Source organism: Drosophila teissieri, chromosome 3R, assembly GCF_016746235.2.
Source record: "Drosophila teissieri strain GT53w chromosome 3R, Prin_Dtei_1.1, whole genome shotgun sequence".
Taxonomy (NCBI): Eukaryota; Metazoa; Arthropoda; class Insecta; order Diptera; family Drosophilidae; genus Drosophila; species Drosophila teissieri.
The window spans coordinates 29,150,763-29,169,950 of NC_053032.1; the positions used below are offsets into that span (position 1 = coordinate 29,150,763).

The 19,188-nt window shown below is 49.1% G+C and overlaps 4 protein-coding genes across 4 annotated transcripts; 3 read left to right on the forward strand and 1 right to left on the reverse strand.

The window, feature by feature from the left end:
- Window positions 1–37: 37 nt before the first annotated feature.
- LOC122620443 (histone RNA hairpin-binding protein) lies at window positions 38–1,306 on the reverse strand. The gene is made up of 2 exons (XM_043797911.1): window positions 957–1,306; window positions 38–895 (listed from the first exon to the last, which is right to left on the reverse strand). The coding sequence occupies exons 1-2, from the start codon at window positions 1,110–1,112 to the stop codon at window positions 230–232; spliced, it is 822 nt and encodes a 273-aa protein (XP_043653846.1). The 5' UTR covers window positions 1,113–1,306; the 3' UTR covers window positions 38–229.
- Window positions 1,307–1,443: 137 nt separating this feature from the next.
- Window positions 1,444–5,219, forward strand: LOC122620442 (26S proteasome non-ATPase regulatory subunit 1). The gene is made up of 4 exons (XM_043797910.1): window positions 1,444–1,583; window positions 1,671–2,648; window positions 2,711–4,018; window positions 4,276–5,219. The coding sequence occupies exons 2-4, from the start codon at window positions 1,706–1,708 to the stop codon at window positions 5,073–5,075; spliced, it is 3,051 nt and encodes a 1,016-aa protein (XP_043653845.1). The 5' UTR covers window positions 1,444–1,583; window positions 1,671–1,705; the 3' UTR covers window positions 5,076–5,219.
- A 959-nt stretch (window positions 5,220–6,178) lies between these two features.
- On the forward strand, window positions 6,179–13,006 carry LOC122620647 (probable multidrug resistance-associated protein lethal(2)03659). Its single transcript, XM_043798221.1, has 7 exons — window positions 6,179–6,402; window positions 6,561–6,748; window positions 8,254–8,484; window positions 8,544–10,523; window positions 10,584–11,143; window positions 11,256–12,204; window positions 12,267–13,006. Exons 2-7 carry the CDS (start codon window positions 6,669–6,671, stop codon window positions 12,589–12,591), a joined length of 4,125 nt encoding a protein of 1,374 aa, XP_043654156.1. The 5' UTR covers window positions 6,179–6,402; window positions 6,561–6,668; the 3' UTR covers window positions 12,592–13,006.
- Window positions 13,007–13,633: 627 nt separating this feature from the next.
- Window positions 13,634–19,162, forward strand: LOC122619906 (probable multidrug resistance-associated protein lethal(2)03659). Its single transcript, XM_043797118.1, has 6 exons — window positions 13,634–13,846; window positions 14,209–14,439; window positions 14,523–16,433; window positions 16,790–17,256; window positions 17,311–18,265; window positions 18,802–19,162. Exons 1-6 carry the CDS (start codon window positions 13,773–13,775, stop codon window positions 19,124–19,126), a joined length of 3,963 nt encoding a protein of 1,320 aa, XP_043653053.1. The 5' UTR covers window positions 13,634–13,772; the 3' UTR covers window positions 19,127–19,162.
- Window positions 19,163–19,188: the final 26 nt, after the last annotated feature.

Genomic DNA, 19,188 nt, shown 5'->3' on the forward strand with positions numbered 1-19,188 from the left:
CAAGGATTTCCTCAGGTAGCAAAGGACAAACCCAAAATCTTGTAAGACGCCATTTTATTCAAAAAAACATCTGCGTAACAATTCTCTGAACACGGCCTTGTGCCTCGAAAATGCGTGTTTGATTCATAGTTTTAGTTAGCTCGAATTTGTACTTAGAATGAAAGTAAGTAGGTAAAACCCCCCATTAATATTTGAAAAACGTAACCCGGCCCGATAACAAGATTCGATCCTAGTCCGAATCCGAGTCGGAATTGCTGTCATTGGCTGTGGCGCGCGCTTGGGTGGGTGGATCGTAGATGTGGAGGCTCTTGCGCCAGATCTTCACGAGGCCATCGAATGCGCGGCGGCTGTACTTTCCGTACTTGTTTGGGGTGCGCGGATGATCGCGAGTCCGCTCCGACCTGGGCACCATCTCCAGATAGCGCTCATAGGCGGCAGTATTCTTTCCGTAATCTATTTGCTTCTGACGGCGGCTTAGGACGGCGGGATCGGCTTCGGTGTAGCAGGAGGAGGATGAGGTGGAGGATGTGTAGCTGTTGTGGCGCACCCGTTTCTCCTCCTTGTGGGCCCGGAAGCTGTCGGGCTTTCGGTTTCTCGGATGCTGATGGTTGCCGCCTTTGGGGGCAGCTGCATCTCCGTTGGCCGAGGAGTTGCTGCTGTTTGGACTGTTGGAGCGACTGTTCTCGTGGCTGGGCGGCGTAAACGAATGTCGGCGCTTGTAGGGCGTCTTCAGCTTCTCCTCCTTGACCAGGCGCTCGAACTTGACTTCGTTGACGCCATCCAGGAACTCGAAGGCCATTTCCCGGCCCTCGCCCTCGATGGACTCGAGTTTAACATCTGATGTCTCCTTTTTGGAACCGCAGCTGGCGGCGCTGCTATTCAGGGAACTGGAGGCCTGCGCGCGAAAACAAGAGACTTGAATGTCTGCCCGGGCGTAGCGTCCATCCTCCACTTACCTCGTCACTGTGGCCAAACTCCGCGCGGACCTCCTGGGCCCAGCTCTGCATGGTGGGCTTCACATCAATCGATATGGAGGATGCTGAGGAATTCAGGCTACCGGAGCCTTTCTGCGGTGTGTTGTCCACAGACATGTGTTGATCCTCGCAGAGCATGTTGTGCAAATGTGTTCCGGATGTTTACTGCGTTGTGAAGGATGCGGTCCGTTGCTGGCGAGGATGTTATCACGGCGATGTTTTGCGTTTTCTGCCCGAACCTTCGCGCGTTTTTTGTTGTGGATGCGATGTGCAGTGTGGCCAGGAGAGGAGTGGGCAGGTAGGCGACAGAAAAGGCACCACAACAAGGCACCACCTGGTCACTCAGAACGATTTTCAAACTATGCTCTACATCTGCATTTGCAATTCATGTCCCTTTTATTAAAATTTTAAGACCAGTACATAAAAAAACATACGGTAAATTAACAGCGATTTTTAAATTGGCGAGGCTTAAACACTATCGATGCATAAACAAACATCGATAGAAAAACATCGAGGAAACGTCGCCGTTACCAACACTGTCTACATACCGAGTGATTTAGCATTTTTCGGCACAAAAGAAAACTGAAAATTGAAACGGTGCAATTGTTGGTTAGTACGCAGAAGAATAATCCGTTTTCAAAGCAAACGTAAAGTTTTCGAGCCCAAGTTGAACATACGTCACTTTTTAATTCGTAGAACATACTTTTCACTGGAAACAACGCAGCTGGAAAATGAGTCTTACGTCCGCCGCGGGGATAATTTCCCTACTCGATGAGCCGATGCCGGATCTTAAGGTGTTCGCCCTCAAAAAGCTGGACAACATCGTCGATGAGTTCTGGCCGGAGATCTCGGAGTCCATCGAGAAGATTGAGATGCTGCACGAGGATCGCAGCTTCCCCGAAAACAAGCTAGCTGGCATGGTGGCCTCCAAGGTGTTCTATCACCTGGGTTCATTCGAGGACGCCCTGACTTACGCCCTGGGCGCTGGCGATCTCTTCGACGTGAATGCCCGGAATGAGTACACGGAGACCATCATTGCCAAGTGCATCGACTTCTACATTGCCCAGAGGGTGGAGTTCATCGAGAACCCCAAGGAGGCAAGCGTCGTGGACGAGCGGTTGGAGGGAATTGTAAACAGGATGATTCAGCGCTGTCTGGACGACAACCAGTTCCGCCAGGCGCTGGGCATTGCCTTGGAGACCCGTCGCATGGACACCTTCAAGGACGCCATCATGAAGTCGGACGATGTGCGTGGCATGTTGGCCTACGCCTACAACGTCACCATGTCCCTCATCCAGAACCGCGGATTCCGCAACGAGGTGCTGCGCTGCCTGGTCAGTCTGTACCGGGATCTGGGGGTGCCGGACTACGTGAACATGTGTCAGTGCCTCATCTTCCTGGAGGACCCCTTCGCCGTTGCCGAGATGTTGGACAACCTCACACGCTCATCGGTGGAAACAAACAATCTGATGGCCTATCAGATTGCATTTGACTTGTACGAGTCGGCCACGCAGGAGTTCCTTGGCAATGTGTTGCAGCATCTGAAAAACACCGCTCCTATTCCAACCGCCCTGCCCAGCACATTTAAGCCCCAGGGTACAACCTCCGAGGATGGTGCCAAGTCGGAGGGAGACAAGTCCAAGTCTGACGAGGATATCACAGAGGACAAGCCAGGTAAACCAGGTTTTCTAACCCAATCCGTAAGAACACTTTTAAAACGAATTTTATTCACATAGCTGATGATAAAGTAGAGCGCACAATCGATTCCCTTAACGAGGTTGAAAAGCTTCATCAGAAGAACATCGAAAAACTTATATCGATCCTCTCCGGCGAGGTTTCCATCGATCTGCAGCTTCAATTCCTCATCCGCAGCAATCACGCCGACTTGCAGGTCCTTCGAGGCACAAAGGAAGCGGTCCGTGTGTCTATCTGCCACACAGCCACTGTTATTGCCAACGCCTTCATGCACAGCGGCACCACCTCCGACCAATTTCTGCGCGACAACCTCGACTGGCTGGCCAGGGCCACGAATTGGGCCAAGCTGACGGCAACCGCCTCGCTTGGAGTAATTCATCGGGGTCACGAGAAGGACTCCCTGGCTCTCATGCAGAGCTATCTGCCCAAGGAGGCCGGTCCAAGCTCTGGTTACTCCGAGGGTGGCGCCCTGTACGCTTTGGGCTTGATCCATGCGAATCACGGAGCTAACATTATAGACTATCTGCTGCAACAGCTGAAGGATGCCCAAAACGAGAATGTGCGTCATGGCGGCTGCCTGGGACTGGGTCTCGCGGGCATGGGCACCCATCGCCAGGATTTATATGAGCAGCTGAAGTTTAATCTGTATCAGGATGACGCGGTTACCGGAGAGGCGGCGGGTATTGCCATGGGCATGGTCATGCTGGGCTCCAAGAATGCTCAAGCCATTGAGGACATGGTGTCGTATGCGCAAGAGACGCAGCACGAGAAGATCCTACGCGGCCTAGCCGTGGGCATCTCCCTCACAATGTTCTCTCGTTTGGAGGAGGCCGACCCCTTGGTGACCAGTCTGTCCACCGATAAGGATCCTGTGCTGCGCCGCTCGGGAATGTACACCATTGCCATGGCTTACAATGGAACTGGCAGCAATAAGGCCATCCGTAAGCTGCTGCACGTGGCCGTCTCCGACGTGAATGATGATGTGCGTCGTGCTGCCGTGACTGCCATCGGCTTCATTCTGTTCCGCACTCCGGAGCAGTGTCCCTCTGTGGTTAGTCTGCTGGCCGAGTCCTACAACCCGCACGTTCGTTACGGAGCCGCAATGGCTCTTGGTATCGCCTGTGCCGGCACAGGTTTGCGTGAGGCCATCGCCCTGCTTGAGCCCATGGTGAAGTTCGATCCGGTCAACTTTGTGCGCCAGGGAGCTCTGATCGCCTCTGCTATGATCCTGATTCAGCACACGGACCAGAGCTGCCCCAAGTCCACCTTCTTCCGTCAGCTGTACGCCGAGGTCATTAGCAACAAGCACGAAGATGTGATGGCGAAGTACGGTGCCATTCTGGCTCAGGGTAAGCAATTAAAGACAATCCTTTTTCGTTACTTTGTTTTGTAAAAAGATAATAGGCGAAATTCTCACATCTAAACACATTAAACATTGGTGTCTGTCGTTTTCACACTTAGCTTCATGATAAGATTAATACCTACTCAAAATTAGAAGTATTATATTTATAACTAAGCGAAAAGCCATCGGTAATTTGTAGGCATTGATTTATAATTAGCATATCGCCTTTCCAGATCTTTCTAATTAGGCATTAACTCTTTCCAGGTATTATTGATGCTGGTGGCCGAAATGCTACTCTGTCCCTGCAATCCCGTACAGGACACACCAACCTGCAGGCAGTGGTGGGCATGCTGGCTTTCACCCAGTACTGGTACTGGTTCCCCCTGGCCCACACCCTCTCTCTTGCCTTCACTCCCACCTGTGTGATCGGCCTGAATTCCGACCTGAAGATGCCCAAGATGGAGTACAAGTCGGCGGCCAAGCCCTCGTTGTACGCCTATCCCGCCCCACTGGAGGAGAAGAAGAGCGAGGAGCGCGAAAAGGTGGCCACCGCAGTTCTTTCCATTGCCGCCCGCCAGAAGAGACGCGAGAATGCCGACAAAAAAGAGGACGAGAAGATGGATGTGGACGAGGACAGCAAAGAGGGCGCTGCCGTCAAGAAGGACGAGGAAACCAAGACCGAGGAGAAGCCGGTGACGGAGGAGAAGCCCAAGAAAAAGGAAGAGAAGGAAAAGAAAAAGGAGGAGGACAAGGAAGCAGCTGGCACCAGCAGCGAAAAGGATAAGGAGAAGGACAAGAAGGAAAAGAAGGAGCCAGAGCCGACCTCCGAAATCCTGCAGAATCCAGCCCGCGTTCTCCGTCAGCAACTGAAGGTCCTTAGCGTCATTGATGGGCAATCGTATGAGCCGCTGAAGGATGTCACCATCGGTGGAATTATTGTATTCCAGCACACTGGCAAAGCAGAAGACCAGGAGCTCGTTGAGCCAGTTGCCGCATTTGGTCCAATGAACGACGAGGAGAAGGAGCCGGAGCCCCCAGAGCCCTTCGAGTACATCGAGGACTAAATGGGCATGCTGTTTGTCATTATCTAAGTAAACCCTGTTCGATTTTCAAGCTTGCATACTTTTCACGAGAGAAACTAATCTGCAAGAACACGAAATGCTAATCCCTAATTATAACACAATAAATGGTCATCATATAGATGTAAATAATGTGTTTTTTGGTTTATGGATACCCTTATCTTATAAAATGATTGCTTGTGACGCTTCTGTGGCGGCTGGCAACCTTAGTTTTATCTCCTTGGAACTCGATCATCAAGATTGTTTCGCCACCCACTGTAAGAACTTCCTCCAAACAAAAATAAGCGATTTCACAACGCTCGGCAATTGCCCATAGTCTCTCTCATTTGCAGAATCGCTCTCAGCCATGGACGTTTTGAAAGGGGTTTGGGGCACTGTGGCCCCAAGGTAAAAATATATGTTTGGTTTTTAAGATTATTAGTTGCAAACGAATTGGGTTAGAACTGAATAATTATGCATTCAAGAAGCTGATCATATCTGGCAACAATGATCTTTGGAAATCATATGCTTTTAAGCAAAAGGGGAATAGTGATAAGAAAGTGTGGACCCCTTTGGCCACGCCCTTGTCCGTTGGCATGGAGCTCGATGTTTGCAAACAATCATTCAACAAGTGAATGATCAATATGTTTATAACTTTTATGACTGGTTCTTACCAATCTCGTTACAAATAAGGGTACAATACAAACACAATTGAAATCACTGTTATTCTCCGTGGGCAAGCACTGAAAAAGCAAATGCAGTGGAATGGTGCGTCGATCCAGAGATACCCTGTAGAAATAAAAGCTTTGGTTTGGATATCAATAGTTCAATGATATGACTAACATAAGAGTATATATGCAATACTCGATAATATTAACATTAAAAACTGTTCTTAATGTTTTTATTATTTTTTATAAATTTTTAGAGCATAGAAGGTAGTAAAGGTAGGCAGTAAGATAGTAAACATAGGTTATCATGTTACATGCATTTTAGCGGCCACAGTATACTCCAGTTATCTCTATTATTAAAGGGTATAAAATGCGACTGGGTGGCAACGTTGGAGCGCTCTCTCGCTCTCGGGTATAAATGAAGAGCGATTTCTTTATCCCAGCTCAGTAGGTTTTTTTTGTTGCTCCGTGCGGGTGCTCTTTTCGCATAATATTAGTGTAAATTCCCATAGCTCCTAGTGTTGACCAGATTGTGAACGTTGTGCCAGACGTCTGTTAATTAGCATATAGCACAACAAATATATATATAGCAAAATTCCGCAAAATTACAACTCATCTCCGACGCAGTTGCCAGTTCTTTGTTACTACTGCACGCGCAAATAACGGTAAATGTGGATAACGGTGGATAAATCACTGCTGACCTCGACCTAGACAACAATTGTATGCATATGTACATACATATGTACATTGTATAAATCGAAAGCTACGACCGATTTGTTGTTGCCGGCTATGCATTATTGATTTTCACCATCCAATTCGACAGGAGAACAGGAGAGTGTTTGACAGGGGGGAGTGGAGCGGAGCAAGCAAGTGAATCAGTGCCGCAACGTAACGGTAAACCCCCGATCCCGGCAACCCCACAACCAAAGTAATGAACCGAACCAGAAGGAAGGTCGTGCGCCCAAAGAATCCCTACACCAAAGCCAACTTCTTCTCACAATGGAGCTTCTGGTGAGTTCACCCAACTTGTGCATATGTAGAAAATATCAGAAACAGAACTTCCAGTCTTGGAGTCACTCCTTTATTAGTCACGCACAGAACTTACGGTAAATCAGATGTACCTTTCTGTAGCACGTGTTCTCACCATATTGTAGTATCAGGTTTACTTATATCAGGGCAGCGCCTATCGTATAATTAGTTTAGTTGTATTAGCCTGTTTGGGCCGATAAGTTTGGTGTGCTTGATAAGGTTCCGTTCTAATGAGAATGGCAATTCGATGGCATAGTTTTATTAAATGTCAGCGCAGACCACAAGGTTACATCTTTATCTGGCGTTCACTATGAACGCTTGCCAATTGCAACCAGATGGATCTGGCACCCGGGATTTATTACGATTTCCTCTAATAAACAAAGCGTTTATAGTCTGACTAGAGCTGATAAGGCTGAAATCTTTATTCACTATTCAATGTCACATTTACTACAACTATTCCAATGGTCGCTCTACGGGTAGACAATTTGAAATATATGTACACAAAAGACTGAATTGTAATTTATAAAAAAGTCTTAACGATCTTGCAGGCGGGGCCGTCACATGAGCGCGGTTTTAATTTAAGATCGCGGAGTTCGATTGCCCGTTTTCTCATGATTTTGCAGTATAAACTTGGAGACTGGATCAATTGATCTAGTTTCTGCGTAAAGAGTATTCCTGGGTACGATTGTGATCCAATTTTATAGTGATTTCAAGTGAAAAAAGTCTGTAAATTAATTTGGATTTTTATATGGCTCGAATATATTCAAATCACCAATAGATCCAATATTCATATAATTAACGCGAATCAATTAACGCCCCTTTGGTGTTGATGTTCACAAATTCTACATGTCTACATTCATCATTTTATTATTGGTTTATTTTGATGATAATCTGCTGACATGAAAAAACTTACATTACTGAACTGACAATGTCATTTCTAATTAGCATTTATACTCTTTTACTACCCAGTTTCCACAGTATACATATGTACGTGCATATATAGATATGTACAAGTGTCTACACACGTACAAGTGTTTGATTAAAATGTAATCAAACAATGCCTCGGGGGTTTTCGCGAATCTCGAGTCTGACGAAATTCCCAAGAAAATTATTTCGCTCGCATGCCTTGTCTGTGTTTTATCAGAGGAGTTCCCTAAAGCAAAATGGTGCCTAGAGTATCTAAATTGGGGTCGTCTTTACATAGACTTTACTTAATTAATCAGCAATAAAGAGTAGGAAATCGTATAAAATCTTAGGGCTTAACAACAGAATACGACCTTGTCTCCCTCATTATCAGAACATTTAAAGGTCTTCTGTAGTACTACTGTAGTGCCATCGTAAACATCAACATGCGCGCTATTGAAGTTAAATTAAGATTAGGATATACAGGATTTAAGTAACTTTAAATAGTTCCACTGTAGGTTTTTGTGTTCTTTATTCTGTTCTTTATCCTCTTAATACAATACTCATGACTTTAAATGTTTCAGGTGGATGCGAGACCTGTTCAAGCGAGGTCTCCAGGGTCCGTTGACGGACGAGGAGCTGTATCAGCATAGAAAGACCCTGGACAGTGAAAGAGTGACGAACAAGTTTGCGGAGCTGTGGGACGATGAGCTGAAACGAAACAATCCCAGTGTGGTGAGGATGATCCTTCGGGCATACGGCAAGATTTTCCTGCCCATGGGGCTTGCGTTCTCCATAAGCGAAACGATTTGCAAGTAGGTAGAAACGGATACTAATTCCACTCCCGTGCTAATCCCATTTTATTTTCTTTCAGATCTCTCATGCCGCTATTCCTGGGCGGTCTGGTCGGTTACTTTGCGACAAATCAGACGGATATCAGTGAAAAGACAGCATATCTGTATGCCATGGGAATTGTGATTTGCATGCTGGTGCCTGTGATAACGTTCCACCCCTTCATCTTCTACATCTTTCAAGTGGGCACCAAGCTGCGGCTGGCCCTCTCAGGACTCATCTACCGCAAGTGCCTGCAGGTCTCGAAGAGCAGCAGTAACGATGGTCTGCGAGGGAGAGCCATCAATATTTTGTCCAACGATCTTGGGCGTTTCGACGTCGCGCTGTGTTTCCTTCATGACACATGGAAAGGGCCGATGGAGTCGATATTGATTGGTTTTCTAATGTACCGTGAAATCGGTATATCGGCTGTGATAGGTGTATCCTTTATGCTCAGCTTTATCCCACTGCAAGCGTGGGCAGCCAAGAAAGCCGCCTATTATCGCCAAATGACGGCAGAGCGAACGGATATGCGTGTAAAGCTGATGAACGAGATCATCCAGGGCATCCAGGTGATCAAGATGTACGCGTGGGAGAAAAGTTTTGCCCGGGTCATCGCCGAAGTTCGCCTTAAAGAGGTGAAGGCCATTCGGGGCACTGCCTACATCCATGCCGCTCTTGGTTGTACCTCCATGATATCGCCGCTATCTGTGTTCCTGGCCCTGTGCTCCTACGTTTACCTTGGTGATCCCCTGACCGCTCAAAAGGTGTACACTGTTTCATCGTATTTCAACATGCTCAACGATTCCATGGTAACCTTTTGGCCCATGTCTATTACGTTTATTGCCGAGGCTATGGTTTCGGCAAAGCGTTGCAAAGATTTCCTACTAGACGGGGACAAAGCGGAGGTGCCCATAAACTTAGAAGCAAACCAACAAACAGGCAAAAAGCGCAAAATAAGCAAGAAGGACAAGCAAAAGAATGTAGAGTTAAACGGTTCCCTGCTGAACAATGGCCAAGTGCACCACAGTCGTCTAAGGGATTACGATCCGGAGGCAACGAAAAAATGTGTGGTGCTCAAAAATGTATCTGCTTCATGGGACGCCAGCGATGGTCATGCCAACTGCGCCATCGAGGACTTCAGCACGGACATTAAGGACCAAACGCTTGCTGCCGTCGTGGGACCCGTGGGTGCCGGCAAGTCCAGTTTTCTTAATGTCCTGCTGGGCGAAGTGGGCATCGATAAGGGTGAAGCAATGGTTCACGGCAAGATCTCGTATGCCTCTCAGGAAAGCTGGGTCTTCGAAGGCACTATTCGAGACAACATCGTTTTTGTGGAGGATTATAATGAGAGGCGGTACAAGAAGGTGGTGAAGGTGTGTGGCTTGGAGCGAGATATGGAGCTGCTGCCTCGCGGAGATTTGACAGTGGTTGGAGAGCGAGGAGTGAGTCTCAGTGGTGGACAAAAGGCCCGAGTGAGTTTAGCGCGAGCAGTCTACCGCAAAGCGGATATATATCTTCTGGATGACCCTCTGTCTGCTGTGGATACTCACGTGGGCAAGCACATCTTCGATCGCTGCATACGCGACTTTCTCTCCAACAAGATTCGAATTCTGGTAACCCATCAGGTGCAATATCTGTTCGATGTGGAGCACCTGTTGCTGATGGGCTCCGGAAAGATTATGGCCCAAGGCAGCTACCAGGAACTACAGCGCTCCCGACAGTTTCAGTTCCTAGAGCAGACGCAGCACGACGAGAGCGGCATCGATACGCACAGTGTCAGCAGTTATTTGTCCCGTAGCGATTCCGAGAAGAGCATGGAGCATCACAACCAGCTGCTTCGACCGGACGAGCATGTAGAGGACGTCAACCAGGAGCAGCAAACAGTGGGTTCCATCAAGATGCACGTCTACGCCTCATACATCAAAGCCTTGGATAGCACCTTTCTGTTGGGCATTGTAATTTCTCTCTTCGTCTGCGCAAGGATTATGTTAACTGGAGTGGATTATTTCTTGTCTAGATGGTAAACTATTTTATATTTCTTTTTGCTTTTCTATTACTAACTAAAAAATGAATTTTCCAGGGTCATTTGGGAAGAGCAAATAGCTGTTAATAGCACTAGAGCTCTGCTAAACGAAACCGATACGATGATTGCCAATGATACGCTGCCGCTCAATGTCACGGCCACGGATCCGTCTATTGCGCCTTTATTAGCCAGCGATATCCAGGCAGGCATCCGCCAGGAGCTCGTACTCTTCTATGCCACCATACTGGGCGCCACACTGATAGTCTACCTCATTCGTACCTTTGGCTTTTTCAAAATGTGCCTGCGCATATCACTGCATCTGCACGACAGACTCTTCCGGGGCATCACCCGGGCCAGCATGTACTTCTTCAATACGAACTCCTCAGGACGAATTCTAAATCGCTTCTCCAAGGATATAAGGACAGTGGACACGGATCTGCCGCACACTCTGCTGGACTGCCTTGCCTTCATCATCGATGTCTCTGGCGTAGTAATTATTGTGGCTATTGCGAACTATTGGCTCTTGATTCCAGCTGCCATCATTGGTGTTATTCTGGGCATGATACGCTACCTCTACGTGACCACCAGTCGCAGTGTTAAGCGTTTGGAATCCATATGTAAGTAGGAATTGTATAATTACTAATTGTACGAAATTAGTAGATTTTGAAGTACCTTAAGCTATATATACAAGTTCCTACTAAAACCTTTTTCTGCATTTGTTTCTTCCAGCTCGCAGTCCGGTTTTCTCGCTGACCAACCAAACCTTCCAGGGTCTCACCACCATACGCGCTTTGCAGGCCCAAAGCGCCCTGGAACAGGAGTTTCATGAGTACCAAAACACCAACACCTCCGCCTGGTTTCTCTTCCTTTCCTGCACTCGTGCCTTTGCCTTGTGGTCGGACGTGCTGTGTATTGTCTATATGACGGCGGTAACTTTCAGCTTCCTGCTGCTCAAGGACGAGTTCGACAGCGGCGACGTGGGATTGGCCATTTTGCACTCCACCACCATGACTGGAATGTGTCAGTGGGGCATGCGGCAGACAGCTGAGCTGGAAAACCAGATGACCAGTGTAGAGCGGGTGCTCGAGTATACAGAACAGCCGTCGGAGGCACCTCTTGAGACGCCAGAGAAGTTCAAGCCAAAGAGCGAGTGGCCCAGCAAGGGACGCATCGAGTTCATCAACTTCAAACTGCGCTACTCACCCAAAGAAGCACCTGTGTTACGGGATCTGAACTTCACTATCGAACCGCGCGAAAAAATTGGCATTGTGGGGCGCACTGGCGCCGGTAAATCGTCTATCATCCAGTCTATCTTCCGTTTGGCCTGCAACGAGGGCATGATCCGCATTGATGATGTGGACATTGAGCATATCGGCTTGCACGATCTGCGCAGTCAGGTTTCAATCATACCCCAGGATCCGGTTCTGTTTTCCGGCACTTTGCGCTACAACTTGGATCCCATGGATGAGCGTTCGGACGAGGAGATGTGGAAGGCTTTAGGCGATGTGGAGTTGCGTTCCTATGTATCCACTTTAATTGGTGGATTGAACTGTCGCATGTACGATGGCGGTTCCAACTTTAGTGTGGGCCAGAGGCAGTTGGTGTGCCTGGCGAGAGCCATTCTGAGGCACAATAAAATACTGATTATGGACGAGGCTACCGCCAACGTTGATCCAGAGTAAGTAAAGATAAAATAAGATAAATAAGTTTATTATTAATAAATTTGTATAACCCTTGCAGAACCGACAAGCTTATCCAGCAGACCATTCGCTCCAAGTTCGCTCACTGCACTGTATTGACCATAGCCCATCGATTGCACACCGTGATGGACAGTGATCGGGTGCTAGTCATGGATGCTGGCGAGGTTCGCGAGCTGGGACACCCTTACGAGCTGCTGCAGCGAACTGGAGGATACCTTCGCCAGCTGGTGGACAACACAGGCGCAGCCACCTCCTTTGCCCTGCAACAGGCTGCGGAACAAAGTTACAGCAAACAGATCCTGGGAGATGATACGGCCGCCGAGGACTTGAACGTCACACTAGCAATGGAGGAGAAGAGCCAGTGACCGAAACGCACACTCATCTACATGTAGACTTGCTTAAGGGTTAGATCATAAGAACTGAAAGTATTATGTACATAGCACAGTTGTACTTAAAGCTAACGAAATACCTATTGCCTTGTACTTACGGAATATTTGTAAGCTTTATTATCGCCACGAATTTATGTATGTATATGTTCCATAGCGTACTGAGTAATGTATATGTATCACCTATGTTTTGTACGTCATGTGTTCAATTGGCAAACCTATCGAAAGCAATTCGCAAACGCCGTGCACAAATCAGAGCAAGTTCAATCAAACGAAGACAAATAGTTATTTAGGTACTTTTTAAAATATGTAGCTAATGTAGGATTACCACATCGTACTTATAGATACGTACAATCTCAATAAAGTGCCTGAGAATTATTACTTACAACTGAAACCAAAGAATGAAGTGCTTTAATCTACTTTTGCGGCGGCACACGCCTTTCATCTTCAACAAGCGCTAATTGGTAATCGGTAATTAATGAGCACTTTCGTTTGGGAAATACAATTATTAGAATCCCCTATAAAATTGATAAAAGTAGCAATTGAACTAAACTCTTGGCCATGACTGTCAAGATCCGTGTGAATCATGTGCGGATCGATAAGGATGAACCTTCCGTAGCTCCAATTAAAATTGTCAATTGCTAAAAAGTGTAATCAAAGTAAGTCTACGCGGTAGCTGTGATTACGATAAGATACCGGCTAGGGTCCACCGTTGCCCGCTGCTCCGCACCACACTGCCCACCCGGGATGTCCCGTCCGTGGCCAAAAAAACTCTCGCAAACAACAGCGAAACCCACTTAGGCAAAAATCGTGGTCTGAGTTGCTGCATCGTCTGCTTCTGCTCCGATGTCGGCTGATGGGTGGCTGTCAGGGGGCATTAAGATAAAACTGCGCTGCCCCTGGCCGATAGGGCGGATCATTGATTTACAGCGATGATTCCCGAGCACGGCGTAGTGGCTAGTGGTTAGTTAAAATTGAAATGCCCGGACGGGCAGCAGTCAGTGGCGAGTGGAGCGGCGCAGGAATCGCACGCGAGTGCCTTGAATCGTGTCAAGGATCTAACAAACGTTCAAATATTATATATGTGATATTAATGTACGCGCGTTCGCTAGTATAGCTAGTAAACTATATGTCCTACGGGCGGCTAAGTTCGAATAATAATGAGTGCGGTCCGTGAGCAGCGCCAGCCGAATCCAGTGACAAAGGCCAACTTCCTTTCCAAATGGTTTTTTATGTGAGTGAAAGCGAGTGGCAGTCCTGCGTATACGTAATATTTAAATATTTAAATCGTCATACGTAATGTTTCTAAAATTGTGAGCTTGTGAGAAGCGCTCCGCGCGATCAAGTTAACTGATTTCGCGGGCTGACCCCTCTTGAAGTCCTGCTGATAAGATATAGACCTTTCCAGCTGACGGACTGCCCACCATGATCAGTATTTATGGGCACCGCACCTTGGCCGTCACTCGAAATTTACGGCGCGAGTGAATACGTTTGATTCCTTTGAAGAGCGATAAAAGAATCCGCGACAGCCCGGCGACACCTGTCATGTCCGTCAATAACCAGTTCCCTCGCCCTGTGCTCCCTCTATCCTTCCAGGTGGACGCGCGAGATTCTCGTCAAGGGACTGCGACGGAGTCTGGACCCATCGGATCTCTACGAAACGGAGCCCAGTCTCGAGAGCACCAAGGTGTCCTCCTTCCTGCTCGGCCACTGGGAGCAGGAGCTCAAGCGGCCCAAGCCCAATGTCCTGCGCATGATATTCAAGGCCTACGGCTGGAGCTTTGTGCCAGCGAGTATCGTGTACTCCATCATGGCCATAGCAGTGCAGTAAGTACTACACGTGGGCAGGAAAATCATTTCCCGGCGGGAAAATCTCCTCCAGTCCAGACTAATTATTTGTTAACCCGCAGCACAACGCAGCCCTTGATGTTGGGTGGCTTGGTGTCCTTCTTCTCGGAGAGCACTGGGAAGATCACCAAGCACTCGGCCTATCTGTACGCCATGGGTGTGGTGCTCTGCTCCCTCATCTCCGGACTCTTCTTCCACCCCTTCATGAAGTACCTGTTCAGAGTGGGCTCTCGCGTCCGACTGGCCTGCGCGGGACTCGTCTACCGGAAGTTTCTCCGGGTCTCGGTGGCGGCGGACAACAGCGGAGTAAGTGGCTATGCCATATCCCTGATGGCCACTGATCTGCCCACCTTCAACGAGTCCTTCTACTGCTTCCACGAACTGTGGCGAGGACCTTTGGAGGGCGTGGTCTTCGTCTATATCATATACCAGCTGATTGGATGGCCAGCGGTTGTGGGACTGGGCACCATCGTGGCCTTCATCCCACTCCAAGCCTGGGCCGCACGGGCAATAGCGCGGTACAAAAGGAGTTCGGCGGATGTGGGAGATGAACGGGTGAAGCTGATGAACGAGATCATCGCCGCCATGCAGCTTATCAAGATGTACGCGTGGGAGAAGTCCTTCGCCAAGCTGATAGGCAAAGTGAGAAAGGAGGAAATGGAGTCCATTAGGGGGTCCACCTACATCTACGCAGGACTACAGTGCACAGGCATGATCTCCAAGCTCTCACTCTTCCTCTCCCTGGTCACCTATGTCTTCACGGGCGACATAGTCACTTCGGAGAAGGTGTTTATAGTAGCCAGCTATTATGATCACCTGAATGAATCCCTGCTCCACTCCTGGCCGCTGGCCATCAACATGTGGGTGGAGACCTTTGTGGTGGCCAATCGCGTGAAGGACTTCCTCTTCCAGCACGAGAATCCTGCTGATGGTGGAGTGCACAACTTCAAGGAGGCGGAGGATAATCCGGAGCACGGCAACTTCTTCGGACGCAACCACAAGCCCAAGGCCGAAGTTAAAAGCATTGCGGTCCATAAAATTACTGCGAGTTGGGATCAGAAGAAGCAGGAGAAGCGTCATCGCCACATCGAGGATGTGAGTTTCCAGGCCACGGATCAGCAGTTTGTGGGAATCGTGGGAACCGTGGGTGCCGGCAAGAGCACCCTTCTCCAAGTGATCCTGGGCGAGCTGGATATTATCAGTGGCAGTGTGGACGTCAATGGGGTCCTCAGCTATGCTCCACAGGAACCCTGGCTACTCCGGGGTAGTCTGCGGGAGAATATCCTCTTTACGGAGCCCTACGATGAGCAGCGCTATCTGGAGGTCCTGCGAGTTTGTCATCTGGACAGGGACGTGGAACAGCTGCCCTTGGGCGATAGCACCCGAGTGGGTGAAGGTGGTGCCAGTCTGAGTGGCGGTCAAAAGGCACGAGTCAGCCTGGCGCGGGCTGTCTACCGCAAGGCGGATATCTACCTCCTGGATGATCCACTATCCGCCGTGGACTCGCATGTGAGCAAGATGCTCCTGGATCGGTGTCTCAACGAGTTCCTGTCCAAGAAGATCCGCATCCTGGTCACCCATCGTGTACAGCTGCTCAGACACGTGGATCATTTGGTCCTGCTCGAGGGTGGTCGCATCTCTGTCCAGGGGCACTATGATGCCCTGAAGAAGCTCATTCGCTTCAGGATGTCGGTGGCCAACGACGTGGAGGTGGCCAAATTGCGAGCCATGCGAACGGATAGTGTGTACGAGGAGCCCGAGCCGAGGAAATCTCTGTCCCAGGAGGAGCACCTGGATCGGCACGAGATAGAGCAGCAGTTCAAGGAGCAGCAGCAAATCGGATCTGTTAAGCTGAACACCTACAGGGAGTACTTCAAGGTGCTGGGACATCCCTTGGTGGTGGTGCTCATCCTGCTGATGTTCGTCGTGGCCCGTTCCTCCGAGGCAACCATGGATATTTTCCTTTCCAAGTGGTAAGTGGAATCCAATATATTTATTTTCGGATTAAGTGACTAACCTAGTTGTGAGATGAGTCAGTCTGATTTATAGATGGCGACGTGTTTAATAGCACTACATGATAAAAGCGTGTTCCACTTGTTGATTGCAATAAATATTGCCCGAATTCCGCGCAGATGGAGCACAGCTCACTATCTCGACGCCACATGGTATATGGTTATATATCAGTATCAGAAGGTGAAAATGGGAAGTCTGGGGAATACCTTGGATTGTTTGTTGATTAAAACGAACATGCATTCAAAGCGAATGATAAGATTATAGATAGACAATGTTAAAGGATGGAGCTAAAAATAGAATTTCTATATTTCTGCAGGGCAACTTGGGAGGAAACGGAGCCCAATCAGCACGAGCCCATTCCGGAGTACCACAGAACCCGTCTGCGCATGATGATCCTCTACACGTTCCTCATCCTGTGCACGCTCATCTTCTACGTGCTGCGTACCTTTGGCTTCTTTATGATGACCCTGCGGATATCGCTGCGCATCCACGACCAACTCTTCCAAGGCGTCATCCGAGCCTTCATGCACTTCTTCACGCTGGCCACCTCCGGCCGGATTCTGAATCGTTTCTCCAGCGACGTCCTGGCCATCGATATCAATCTGCCGCAGGCTCTGATGGACTCCATGGAATTCGCGGTGAATGCTCTGGCGGTGCTCGCGGTGGTCAGCACGGCAAATATCTGGCTCCTCATTCCGGCCATCGTGGTGGTGGCTCTGCTGTACGGCTGTAGGTGCCTCTATATAGGAGCTAGCCGGAGTTTGAAGCGCATAGAAACTATATGTGAGTGGATCTGGCATACTTCTCAAGTCTAGTGACTAACCCAATCCTTTGCAGCCCGCAGTCCCATCTACTCCCACACAAATGCCACCTTCAAGGGATTGGCCACCATTCGTGCTCTGAATGGCACCAAGTACATGGAGAGGGACTTCCACTACTACCAGAACGAGAACACCTCCGCCTTGTACCTCCACGTGAGCATTAACCGGGCCTTCGCCTTCTGGACGGACCTCATCTGCGTCCTGTACATCCTGGCGGTGACATTCAGCTTCCTGCTCTTCGACAAGCACAGAGGATACTACAGCGGCGATGTGGGTCTGGCCATCACGCAGTCCATGAATCTGGTGCTGATGTGCCAGGCGGGAATGCGGCAAACCGTGGAGCTGGAGAACATGATGACCAGCGTGGAGCGGGTGATGGAGTACGTGAATATACCATCGGAACCTGCCTACGAAACGGAGGAGTCTGTCAATCTGCCCAAGCACTGGCCCAGTGGAGGACAGCTGGATTTCAGGGATCTGCGCCTGCGCTACAGCAGCCACGGACCCTACATCCTCAAGGGTCTCACCTTCACCATCCGTGGCGAGGAGAAGATCGGCATAGTGGGACACACGGCGGCCGGAAAGTCCTCCATCGTCCACGCGCTCTTTCGGTTGGCTCACATCGATGGACACATCAGCATCGATGGCTTCGAGACATCCCAGCTGGGCCTGCACGATCTGAGACGTAGGATCTCGATCATACCGCAGGATCCGGTGCTCTTCTCGGGATCTCTCCGCTTCAACCTCGATCCGTTCGAGGAGAAGACGGACGAGGAACTGTGGCTGGCCCTGGAGGCCGTCAAGCTCAAGGAGTTCGTATCGAATCTGAAGGAGGGCATCAACTGCAGGCTCCACGACTGCGGCGCCAACTTCAGCATGGGCCAGAGGCAGCTGGTCTGCCTGGCCAGAGCCCTCCTGCGCCAGAACAAAATACTCATCATGGACGAGGCCACAGCCAACGTGGATCCCGAGTAAGTCTATCCAGGATTCGTCACTAAACCGAATTCATTAGGGAAATCTGTTGCGTTCTGAAAGTCAAGATCAGCTGACTGAACGAAATTTTGAGGTAGAACGCACTTAACTTGATTGATAGATTAATTTCGCCGGTTCGGTGCGGTTTGAAAGATCAAAAAGAGCGACGTCAGGAATGACAGCCGATATCTCGAAATCAATCACTTTGGCTTCAAAATCAGCTGATGTTGATCAACGATCTTTATAGTTTGTCAATGAAGTTCGAAATTTGCATTGAATACGACGTAGAAAATGTGTTACTTACCCTTTTCATTTTTTCGCGTGACACTTGAAAACGTGTTTCTGATAAGACTAGGATGCCTACAACATTTGTACGCCGTAGTATTTTGATTCAACAATCGCAATTATCAGGATCTGTAGCTTATAATGGGTGCTGGGTTTTTTTACCCCAAAGTTGAATGAAGAACATTAGTATTCAACTAGGTAGTTGGTTTTTGCTTTACTACAATATATATATTCAATATATCCTTTGCAGGACCGACAATCTCATCCAGGAGGCGATCCACACCAAGTTCGCCCACTGCACCGTGCTGACCATCGCCCACCGGCTGCACACCGTGATGGACAACGACCGGGTGATGGTGGTGGACATGGGCCGGGTGGTGGAGCTGGGGCATCCGCACGAGCTGCTCCACAACCGGCACGGCTACCTGCATCGCTTTGTGGAGAAGACGGGCGTGGGAACGGCGCAGCACCTGCGCCACCTGGCGGAGCAGAGCTACCGGAAGAGGGTGCTGGGCAGGAAGTCGGAGGATCAGGGATCCGTGCTGGATATGGGTTACAAGGGGACGACGCTGTGAAAGACTGCGGTGGGGGAAGGGGGGAATCAATTGGTACACCGGGTTGGAGAGGTCTTCGTTCG